The 12,308-nt window shown below is 39.0% G+C and overlaps 1 protein-coding gene across 17 annotated transcripts in view; it reads left to right on the top strand.

Moving 5' to 3' along the window:
* Positions 1–12,308, top strand: part of EXOC6B (exocyst complex component 6B) — a 712,770-nt gene that overhangs the window by 643,697 nt on the left and 56,765 nt on the right. Inside the window, exon 21 of one of the 17 annotated variants that reach the window (XM_064268722.1) lies at positions 5,627–11,172. The exons of 15 other annotated variants lie outside the window; for them this stretch is intronic. In XM_064268722.1, coding sequence (XP_064124792.1) covers positions 5,627–5,653 — 27 coding nt within the window. In that variant the 3' untranslated portion in view covers positions 5,654–11,172. Of the gene's footprint in view, positions 1–29; positions 760–5,626; positions 11,173–12,308 lie in introns of those variants that run through there. One more of the 17 variants, XM_064268720.1, reaches the window with a different exon arrangement.

Below are 12,308 nucleotides of genomic sequence, written 5' to 3'. Positions count from 1 at the left end.
ACCCTTACATTTCCTTCTGTTGTACATAGGGTCACTATGAGTCGGAATCAACTCTGTGGCACCTAACGAAAACAACATTTGTCGTCAACTGACTTTGAACAAGTATATCAAGACAATACAATGGGGAAAGAATAGTATTTTCATCAGATGGTGCTGGAACAAGTGGATATCCACATGCAAAAGAATAAAGTTGGAACCTTCTGTACACCATACACAAAAATCAATGCAAAATGGATCACAGACCTAAATGTAAGAGCTAAAACCATAACTCTTAGATAAAAACATAGGAGTAAATCTTAGATATGACACCAAAAGCACAAACAACAAAATAAAAAATAGACAAGTTGGACTTCCTCAAAATTAAAAAAACTTTTGTGCTCCAAACAATCGTCAAGAAAGTAAAAATACAACCCACAGAGTGGGAGAACATATTTACAAATCATGTATCTAGTAAAGGACTTATATCCAGAATACAGGCAGTCCCGAGGTTACAAATGTCCGACTTACATACAACCCGTAGTTATAAACTAACCCTTGTAAAGCCTATTACACCTAATACTCACTTATCGACTATCTCGTTATCCAACATTTCACATTTACAACAGTAGTAAAAAACCTGCTATCTGACTATTTGGCCCATTAGTGAGGAGCTAAGGTGAGACAAGGAGGAGGAGGAAGCAGCTTTTGTGAGAGGGAACAAGGCCGTGTGAGTTGCTGGCAGTTTGTGTTACTCAGGTGGGCCGGGGGAGGTGGGCAGGGCCTGCAGCAAGCGCAAGGTGGGCAGGCAGCGCGCAGGAGGCAGGGGTGACAAGGCCATGAGGAGGCAATAGGAACTGGGGCCACAGGAGTTGGGCAGGGGGCTTGGAAGTCTCTTCTTCCAAAGAAGCCTCTCTGCCACCTCCTCATCCTCCACCGGGCCTCGGTGGCTAGACCTCACCTGCCCGCAGGCCCAGGAGCTGCTTGCCACTGAGGCCCACCTCCAGGCCAGCAGAGCAGGAAGGTGGAGAGGCAGGGCGTCAGGGCCTGGGCCGTTGCTGCTCTGGAGGCAGGGGGCAATCCCCAACCATTACCACCACCACCTCCCCCGCAACCCTCATAGGCTCTGTGGTTGTGAGCAAAGCATGGTGGGGGAGGGGAGCCCAATGTGTCACACACATCCTGTAATATGCCATGAGTGCCAGACAGGTGGTGAGTGACCAGGGGGATACCGGTGCTAAAGACAGGGCATGGCCCCCATGTCTTGCGTAATGATCTGATGTTTGGAACCTAACCATGTTGGTAAGTGAGGAGGTGAAAAAAAAACAAACGCATTGCCATCCAATCAATTCCAACTCATAGTGACCCAATAGGACAGAGTAGAACTACCCCATAGTTATTCCAAGGAGTGGCTGGAGGATTCAAACTACTGATCTTTTGGTTAGCACCCAAACAAATTTGAGGCACACGCAACAGTTTGTATGCTACTTTGTGATGCGCATCAAAACATTATTATTATTCTCACTATATTTTAATGATAATAATTTCGTTTTACTTGGATCCACAATCAACACCCACGGAAGCAGCAGTCAAGAAATCAAAAGATGCATTGCATTGGGCAAATTGGCTGAAAAGACCTCCTTAAAGTGTTGAAAAGCAAAGATGTCACCTTGAGGACTAAAGTGTGCCTGACTCAAGCCATGTTGCTTTCATTCACCTCATATGCATGGGAAAGCTGGACAATGAATAAGGAAGACCCAAGAAGAATTGACGCCTTTGAATTGTGGTGTTGGTGAAGAATATTGAATATACCAAGGGCTGCCGAAAGATGGCACAAATCTGTCTTAGAAGAAGTACAACCAGAATGCTCCTTAAAAGCAAGGATGGCAAGACTGCATCTTGCATACTTTGGACATGTTATCAGGAGGAATCAGTTCCTGGAGAAGGACGTCATTCTTGGTAAAGTGGAGAGTCAGCAAAAAAGAAGAAGATCCTCAATGAGATGGATTGACACAGTGGGTGCAACAATGGGCTCAAGCATAGCAACAATTGTGAGAATGGCATAGGACCAGGCAGTGTTTTGTTCTGTTTTACATAAGGTCCTTATGAATTGGAACCGACTGGACAGCACCTGGCAACAACAATACATTTAGAATTTATTTTGAAGAAAAGTCTAAAAAGAGGATCTAATTTGGTTTTGCTTCATACAGTTAATTTTTCCAGCACCATTGACTAATCTATTTCCCCAGATTTTGACAATCAGTTCTTTTTAATTTACAGTGCCATTGCTGTTAAAGTGTGTGTGCACGCGTGTGTGTGTGTGTGTGTTTGCATTCATGGGTAACAAGAATTTGGGAAAGTATCAAGCCCTTAATATCTTCCACCATGTTAAACCAGAGCCAGATTCTATTTTCAGTGGGAACTTTTTAATCAAACATTCTCAAGGAGTATGATTTTATCAGATCAGTTTTAACTGCTTTAATCTTTATCTCCAGCTGTTCTTATTTATGGAAAAAGCATTTTAACGCCTTCTTTATTGACTTTTTTTTAACCACTGATCTCCAGCACACACCCCTAATGCCAATTTCTTCACTCTTATGAGTATATTATTTTTACTCCTCCTTTTGTCCATACTGGCACCCTGCTGGGGCAGTGGTTAAGAGCTCCTTGACTAAAAACCCTCTACCTGGCCATCTCCCGGCAGTACTTCAGTCAGCCAGACGAAATCCTTCTTTCTCCAGCCAGCTGTAATGCTTCTGTCTTCTGTATTCCAGTAGCACTGACAGTCTGTACTTTTTAACAGTTGAGCACTTTTTAAAATTTAAAATTTTATCTTACCAGGTTTTGTAAGGTTCTTACAGAGACTATTTTTTCTTTTCCTTAGTACCTAGCACAAAGAATTGTTTTGAAAGCTACTGTGTTCAGAAATAAAATCCCCCCCACAAAAAAATGAACCCCTATTTCTCAAAGTACCTTTAACAGAACCATAGTTCCTTAGCATGCTAATGTGTCCTGCAGGTGAAAGGGTTTCTTAGCAAATAAATTTCAGATGTGCTGAGTTGAACAAATTCTTTACAGCAGGACTTCTCAGAACCTTTAATATGGTACTGACCATAGTGAGCCGAACTTGGTGAACTGCAGAACTCTTTTTATCATAGTGAATCAGTAAGCATACTTCATAAAATAGTGGTATTCTAAGTCCTTTCCCTATACACTTGCATCTTTTTCTTTCTGATTTTTCTGTTCCTTCTTTGGTTCTATATCTAGGGTACATCATACATAAGGTGATTCTGCCTTTATAAGATGTTTTGAGATGGGGATGGATGTCAGAACAAATCCTCTGCCTTAGTATAATTACATCTAACCCATTGCCATCAAGTCAATTACAACTCATAGCAGCCCTAGTACCATAAAAATAGACAAGGCTTCACCAGCAGGGTAAATGTTAAGGAAGGATGTTAAGTAGAATGTGGTATCTATTTCTCTGAACTTAAGTTCAATTTCCGAAAGAAATATTTTGAGGTAATGTGCTATAATTTGCCATTGTGAACCTTGTTAGGAATTCAAATTGTTTCTCATTTTTGCTATTCTCATTTTTATGCAGTGTTAAGTATAGAAGAATGAAAATGGAGATATTTGCATCTATAGATTGTCTCCTTCTTTCCTTCTTCCATTTGTGGGATACTCTGCAGCTTCTGTTGAGGGCCTCCCTGCCTTGTGTCTCTCTGATAAGATCAGCTTTCAAAGTCTAGAAAGATATCTTGCTCTGTTGTTATAAAGAATAGTGTGTGTGTGTGTGTGTGTGTGCGCATATAGTTTTTTTTTTTTTTTTTGTAAATTTGCCCTATTGTTATAAAGATTGTGGCTTTAAGGCAAATGGCAGCCTGATCCTGGATTTGCCCAATTTCAGTCAACTTGCATCTTTATACCCCCTAATCCCCGTCGGCTTCCCCTTACTTCCTATGGCTTCCTTTAAATTCTCCTGTCACTGTCAGTTACATCTTCACAAGGATGTCCCACCAGTGCTTCAAATGCAGTATCTCTTGAACCCAGTGATTTATCTTTTCTTCTCTCCTACCTGCATTTCCTTTTTCCTACATACCTTCTCTCCATTAATAGTATCACCATCCTATCAGTCACCCAAACTAGCAGCTTTAGATTTATCCTTGATTCCTCTTTTTCTTCCACTTGTTCATTCCTTTGGATATATAGTATATTGTTAAGTGATGTCAACTTCATGCCCAGACCATCTCTCAGACCAATACCTACTCTGTATCTCTACTGCTTCATTGTTTCTTCAATGTAGTCCATCCTGTACACTAGAGCAGAATGATCAAATTCTTATCAGTCCCTCACTTAGACACCTTTGATGGCTTCTAATTGCCTACAGGATAAAATCCAAACTTCCTTCTCCAGTCTGAGTTCAGTCTACCTTAACAACCTCTTTTCCACTTTTCCCTCTCATCCTATGCAATCATACCTCTCTCCAAAATGCCTTACTCTTTCATAGCTTTTTACTTTTGCAAAGACTGTTCCTCCACCAACAATACTCTTCTTCCTTCTGGGCCTGATGAACGTTAGTGAGTAACATTAGTTATGTAATGCTGAAACTCAGGTATCGCCTCCTTAGTTTTTTTGTCCCACAAAGTTGTTTTGCTAAATTGAATAAGATTTTAAGCTTTCTAGGGAAAAACTAGAAAAAAAAAAGACATTTATTTATAAATGTATTGATTCAAAGAATGTGGCATTTGTTGAGGTTGGACAGTTTTTGTAAATGCCTCACAGGTGCCTGAAAACAATATGCATCCTCTAGTAGATGAGTACAAGGTTATACATCCAGTGGATCGAAGCTAATAATTGCGCTGTTCAGATCTTCTACATCTTAACTGATCTTCTTAATCTACTCTATCAATTACTGAGAGTATTAAAAATATCCCTCTGTGATTATGGTTTATCCATTTATCCCTGTAACAGTATCAATTTTTCCTTGGTATATTTGCATATTTTGAACTATGCTATTAGATATATAAAAATTTATACATGTTAAGTCATCTTGGTGATTATTCCTTTCTCAGTATGAAGTGACCTTATTTACCGCTAATAATGCTCTTTTGCTGTATAATCTATTTTTTTAATATTAATACAACAGCACAAGCTTTGTTTTGTTTAATATTTTCCCAGTGTCTTTTTTCCCATTCCTTTTTTTTTTTTTTTTCACTTTGAACTTTCTGTGTCCTTGTTCTTATACTTCCTTTTTCCCCAGTGGGGATGGCCTTTCTCCTTATTCCTATGTTTTCCTTCAATAAACTTTTGGGGGGATAATTTTAGATTCACAGAAAAGTTGCACAGTGCAGAGAGTTCTTGTATACTCTTCACTCGGTTTCCTCTAATGTTTACATCTTTTTTATTACCTTAGTACATTTGTCAAAATTAACACTGGTACGTTATTACCAGCTAAACTACAGACTTTATTTGGATTTCACCGGTTTTTCTACTAATGCCCTATTTCTGTTTCAAGATCCAATCTAGGTTTTACCACATTGCATTTAGTCATTGTATCTACTTAGGCTCTCTGCCATCTATTTGATTGATTTTTTTTTCCCACTTCCCATTAATTTGGTGGTTTTATATTCTATTTCTGTCCTTTTAGAGGTTACCAACACATGATGCTTCCTAAGATACGGAGAGACAGTCACTTTCTGACATTGCTGTGTTAGTATAAATTGGATCAACTTCTGAAGAGGAGATACAAAGTACATATCTTTTGATCCAGTAGTTCTATCCTAGATCTCAGTCCTACAGATTAATACATTTGTGTGTATGTATTAGGTTATTCACTGCATCATTATTTGTAACTGTTTAGTAGAATATCAATAAAGTGTTTTATATACTAATATAGGATGATGCTCAATATACTGTCAAATGGAAAAAAAAGAAAGAAAGCAAAGTGTAAAACTGTATTTAGTATGCTATGATAAACAAGTTTCCTGATTGTCTCTTTGTACAGAGGGTAGATTTTTTTCCTCTGGTCTACCCTTTCACTAAGGGTTCATCCCTTCAAGAGTCCTGTCCTCACACAGGAATCCCAGTTCTAACTCTTCACCTAGACAGGCCCATGTCAGTGTCTTGAGTCTCTGTGTGGGCTTGAAAACCCAAGCCTCAGACCTCTCCCTGTCCTCTAGGGCGACCAACTGAATTTCTCATGTTACTATCTGGTCCTGATAATGATTATTTTAATAAATGTAAATTGTTTCAATAACTCTATCATCTAGGTAATATGAAAATTAAATAAAGAATAGCATATGCAAAAAACGTAGCCAAATACCTGACACGTAAGGTGCTCAGTAAGCATTAACTGTTGTTGCTGCTGAGTTGCTTTTCTATAATTTTCTGTTTAGCGTTAGACTTTCTGATACTTAGGTCAACCTTTCTCAACATTATGTATCCATACCTCTTTTAAATAAACATAAAAATATATTCTATTTACTATTATTTAAAATTATAAGAGCAATTTTGTGTCTAAAAGAAAACAAAAGCAGTGATAATTCTGAATATGGTTTTTAAAACTACATGTATTTGTTCTTTCCTCTTTTTCCCCTGAAGGAGTTGATATACTCCCCTTAGAAGGGTACTTTCCCCTGGCTGAGATTCATTAATTTAGGTTGTCTTCCAATTTCATGTTTCTTCTTTTCTGGGAATTCTTTAATATACCTCTTCACGCATATAACATTTTAGTCTAGCCTTCAGGTAAATTTTTAGGGGTGGGATCATTGCCAAGTATTTTTATGATTCTTAAGACATATAAAATACTTCTTCCTGAATGATTTGCTGTATTACAGCCACTTGCAGTGCAGGAGGGAACTGATTTTACCCTAACCTTGCCAACATCAAGAGTTAATATTTTTAATTAATATTTAGGCATAAAATATCAACTTACTATTGCTTTAATCTCCATTTCTTTGATTACTAGTGAACGTAAACTAGATGTTTATGTGACATACATTTCTATTTCTAAATTTTATTATTTTAATGCATACCACCAGGCATTAATCTCAAAAAGCCTTATTTAGGCTGTTACACTCAAGAAAGATTTGGACCTTAAACAAAGTGGAAAAAGGAGAGAAATTAAACTAGAAAGTGGCTGTGTTTATAAACAAGCAGCCTTGAAACACAAGACCATTGTAGTAATTGGAAGGGCCTGTGTTCCAGAATGTCCTGCTTAATAGATGCCAAGTTCACCAACTAGCTGGGGAAAGGCAGAGCAGTATGTTTACCCTCAAGGTGGTCAGATGAGGCAAATCTGAATTCCTAAACTCCACTATTACTCTCTACCCGAAGACTTATCGTGCCCCAGCCCATCTGAGTGTTTACATTAAGGATTCTACCCTCCTGAAGTGTTACATGATTCTTGCTTTAAAAAAAAAAACAGGTTCCCACTAGGTCTGAGAACATTTTCTCTCTTTATAAATATGTTTAATAATAAAACAGAAACACATGTTCTTTTTCCAAATACCATGTTAATTCAAAAAAGTCCTTTTTCATTAGATGATATATACACAAGGGCTACAGATTACAAAGGCAGAAAATTAAATTGTAAACTGTAGAAGGATGCTTAGGAGAAAACCTTAACAGGGGTCGTAATCAGAGATGCTAACCCTTCTGCTTTCTCTGTTTGCAATCTAACATTCATAGGGAATGCTGTCTAGGGAGAGCCTGAAATGGTTTCATAATCTGTAACCACAAAGGGATGATTCAGATCTTTATCTTTTATAAACTGAACTCATAACTCGGTGCTGTACTCACTTTCCCAAAGTCTAAGCGTGCTTAGTCCAATGATTTAGAACAAGTTGAAGGAGTCTTTGTGGTTGCCCCCAACCCCACCCCCAACCACACACACAGTGTTTTTCTCTCAGTGACTATTAGCTATTGAAATCAGCTAACCTTCCCAACTTTGTCTGCCTTTGAGACTCATCCTATCTTCTTGCCAAATTAGAGTAGAGCCTGATGGCCATGTGGGGCAGAGAGGATGGTCCTCAAAGACACGTTGAACAGAGATGCTGTTGCTTCCACACATTTTCAGTGCTGGTGACTCACATATAAAGCAGCTAGTCTTTGGAGAGAGAGAGAGAGAAAGGAAAAAAACACTGCAAGTCCTCAGATGAAAGTGTCACCTCTCCACCTCTTAGCATATTAGCCATCAGCCTCACCTTATTGGCTCAAGTTATTAAAGAATGGTGAATATGAGGGATCCCTAGTGTAAAAGTCCCTCTGTGACACTTAGAGTAAAAAGTTGCTTGTGATGAGTTCTTTGATGTAATGATATGTTAAGTGACACACACAGCTCATTGTGCAATTGTGATGACATCATTTTCCTAGAGAATTACCCATGTAGCTTGGCCAACCACATGACCTGTCGCCAACTCAGAAGACACAATATCAGATAATTCCTAACAAAGGTACTGGTGCCCCATATAGAAGAATGGCTAGTGCTCTCCCCAGCTGATAGTCAGCTTAGACTGTCCTAGTGGTACCAAAACGAAAAATCCAAACCTGTTGCCACCGAGTCAAGTCTAACTCATAGTGACAGTGACACTCGAATGTATAATAAAGTTTTATATTAAAAATTATTAGGAACTTATTGAATGAACTTTCTCATGCCTTCAGCCCCGCCTATTAAAAAAAAGTTATTACATACTTGTTCTTATTTCTATATGAAAATATTTTCTTCCATACTTTAAGCCCCACACTTCCGGTAGGAAGGCTTCTCTAATAAATTTGGGACACATAGACTGCCCAGTGAACTTTTCCCACACGTAGTGTTTACCTAGGTATTAATCAGCTTGCTGTGATATTTGCATCTCTCTTTTTTTTTTTTAGATCTGATTCTGTTTTTCAGTGGCAGTCATAGCATCCCCTATATCTTATAGTGTTCACTATTCAAAAGGCTAGAACACGCCAGGTATGGGTTCAGCCAAGAAAAGAACAAAATTGTGCATGTGTAAAAGAAGCTTCATTTTCTCTGGCTGTGTCATTAATGAATCTCCCAGGTTTCATGAAGCTCTTAGTAACTTCTCTTTATCACTGTGAGTATACTGGCTGTTTCTCAGTTATTCTAGGTCTCCACTCAGGTCATCTCCCATCTTTTCCTTCAAATTCTTTGCCTTCACCCAACTTCACCTCCTTGGCTTGACACCTTACCTGGCTGGTTAATTCATACGGGCTTCCAAAATCAAGAAGAAGACAAATAAAAGAAGGTAGCCACAGAGTACTTATGGTTTTCAGATACATCTCTATCACTCAAATAGAAAGTATTATTAAATTTCTTCTGGGCCCAAACCTTGAGGTGGTATAGTGACCAGTCAAAAGAAGTTAGCCTTTGTCCTCAGTAATTTAAAAGTTAATTATTCTTAGAGGTTCATTCCTTCCTTCATTCATTCAACAAATATTTACTGAGCATCTGCTATGTGTCAGGCACTCTTCTAGGCAATTGAGACACATCAGTGAACAAAACAGACCAAAATTCCTACACTCTTGTAGCTTACATCTAAGGTGGAAGGATAGAAAAAGAATAATAACTAACAAACATAAGTAATGTTTGTAGGAAAGTGATAAGTACTATGGAAAGAATAAGAAAGAATTGGGGAAGGGGAGTTTGGAATATGGGGATCGAGGGAAACAGGGTTGGCCTCACTGAGATGAGATTTGAGCAATGACTTGAGGGAGATGGGATGATTGGTAAAGTGGTATCTGAGAGAAGAGCAGCATTTCAGATGATGGGAGCACCATTGTTTGTCATTTAAAACTTACATGCATTTTTTAATTTAGTAACTACCTTTGATGTAGATGTCATTATCCTTGTTTTGTGGATGAAGAAAGTGAATATCAACCCTTATTTAAAGTGATTTTCGGTTGAGGCAGATTTTAGAGACCATGTATTTGCTTTACAAACAAAGAAGGGAAAGGGGTACTAACTTCCTTAGAGTTACAAAACTGAGCAACACCAAGCAGACCACAATTTTTTAGAATAACACTGCAATAGTGTTATATACAACTTGTCTTCCTTGGGCCTTAGATATTTCTTTTCTTGCAAAATAAATTGATTTCAGATATTTTCTTTGATATGGTGTTAATTATCACTAATTTTCCTATATAATATAGCATACTTAAACTTGTTATAAAGCAAGTTAAATGAATTTCAGAGGAGAGAGGGAAACTGTAGCCTGGAGCCCCTATCTATAGGTCTAGGTCATTTTTTATTGGCTGGGGCCACACTGTATATGCCTTGAGTGCTCTGGAAATAGGGATGTTTCCTTGGAGGTCAGAGTACCAATCTGGAAGACCTGTAGGGCTAACTAGAGGAGCTTGCTTGTGATCATCTCTGCTGCCCCCAGGGTAACGAGGAGCCAGCCCTTCCTCCCGTATTTTCTCCTTGCCTTGGCTGAATAGGGAGCAACCCATTTGTTTGCATTCACAGTGGCCAGGACCAGTAGGAGATGGGACATGCAAGTACTGGGGCCACGCACCTAAGGGCAATTTAGATAGAGCTGGGCATATTCCAGCTCAACTCAGTTTATGTACTGGAAAATACGAATGCTCACAGATCCATTCACCTAATTTTCACCCATGGGTACCTAATTCAACCCTAACATTTAAAGCTTGTTAAAACATTTATGTAACATTTGGAATTTCCAAATCCCTTTGCAATTGTTTAATGGCTAATTAATCTCAGCAGCTTCCCTGAGAAGCAAGTTGGTACTTTTATCTGCATTTTAAGGATTAGACTTAAATGGGTTAAGTGGCTTACCTGAGTCTATACCATGAGTCAGGTCGCCAGTATCTCCATAGTTGGTGAATCAGTGTGCAAATGTGGCTCCACCAGCACAAATCCCTTAACCTCTCAGCCTTAGTTTTCTGTCCATATATGGGATACTAATGATTGTAAGGAGCCCTGGTGGTACAGTGGTTAAGAGCTCAGCTGCTAACCAAAAGGTTGGCAGTTCAAATCCACCAGCTGCTCCTTGGAAACTCTATGGGGCAGCTCTACTCTGTCCCATAGGGTCACTATGAGTTGGAACTGACCAAAGGGCACCTAACAACAACGATTGTAATGATTGTTGTCCCACCTATCCCAAAGAATTACTGTGAAAATAAAATGAGGCAAACTGAAAGTGCTATATTGCTAGTTATAAAATAAATTGCTAGTTATACCCCCCTGCAAAAAAAAAATGAAACCCATTGCTGTGAAGTCAATTCCAACTCATAGTCACTGTATAGGACAGAGTAGAACTGCCCCTAGGGTTTCCAAGGAACACCTGGTGGATTCGAACTGCTTGCTTTTTTAGCAGCTGTAGTTCTTAACCACTAGGCCGCCAGGGTTTCCATTGCTAGTTATAGTCAGGTAAAACTAAGTTCTTAGATGTGAGATGAAAAGAGAAGGAAAACAAAGAGCAGTAAAGATAGGAGGAGAAAAATGAAAGAGGTAAATTGGGAGTCTTTGCATCATGGGTTTGGTTTTTTTGAGGGGGAAAGGGGGTTGATATCAGTAGCAACAAAGCTATAAACTGCTAATCTTGGTGTAAGAATCATTGTTTGAACTGAAGCAATACTGCAGCGTGAATGAAGAGGCTTAAAATTCAGGGAACAGAGGAGCCTTTAGTAGCTGGATTCTGCTGTCCACACCATTGAGCTGTGTCCCGGATCTGGCAGTGTTCTTTCAAGATCATGTAGCCCTACATCTTTTCCTACTCCCTCCTTCCCAACAATCCCTACTCCTCCCATCCCCATACAGCTCCCTCTCACCACTGCCTAAACCAAGCAGCCAAGTAGTAAGTTGGCTATCAGTATCCACACAGTGGCTGGCCACTGATGGGTGCCACAGGTCTTCTCTTCAGCCTTTTCTTCTCCAGCCTGAGGAATGCCAGACCAGCCCTTTCTTTCAGTGTCATCATCGGTGAATGGCAGTACCTCCCGTTGCCTGTAGAAAGCAAGGCCTCCGGAGACTAACAACTGTAGGTTCAATCAAGTTACTAAAACATTGTTTCTTCTTTTCACTCTCGAATGAAAATTTTCATTCTCTGTAATGAAAAATTTTAAATTTGAGTTTATAAGGATAGAATTCAAAGACCAAGGAAATATAAAAACCAGAGCAAGCAGTGAAGGATAAATGCAAAAGAAGAGATCCTGCAGCAGAATGAAAACTCAGCAAGGTAAGGAGTAATAAAAAAATACAGGAAGATAATAGAGAAATAGTTCATTACTAATCAGACTAACTTGGTTAAAGTGGTTAGTAATTATTATAGATACAAAGACATACATGAATACACACATAAACC

Source organism: Loxodonta africana, chromosome 15 (assembly GCF_030014295.1).
Source record: "Loxodonta africana isolate mLoxAfr1 chromosome 15, mLoxAfr1.hap2, whole genome shotgun sequence".
NCBI classification, from domain to species: Eukaryota; Metazoa; Chordata; class Mammalia; order Proboscidea; family Elephantidae; genus Loxodonta; species Loxodonta africana.
The sequence above is the reverse complement of the archived record's forward strand: the minus strand, read 5'-3'. Positions and strand labels throughout refer to the sequence as shown.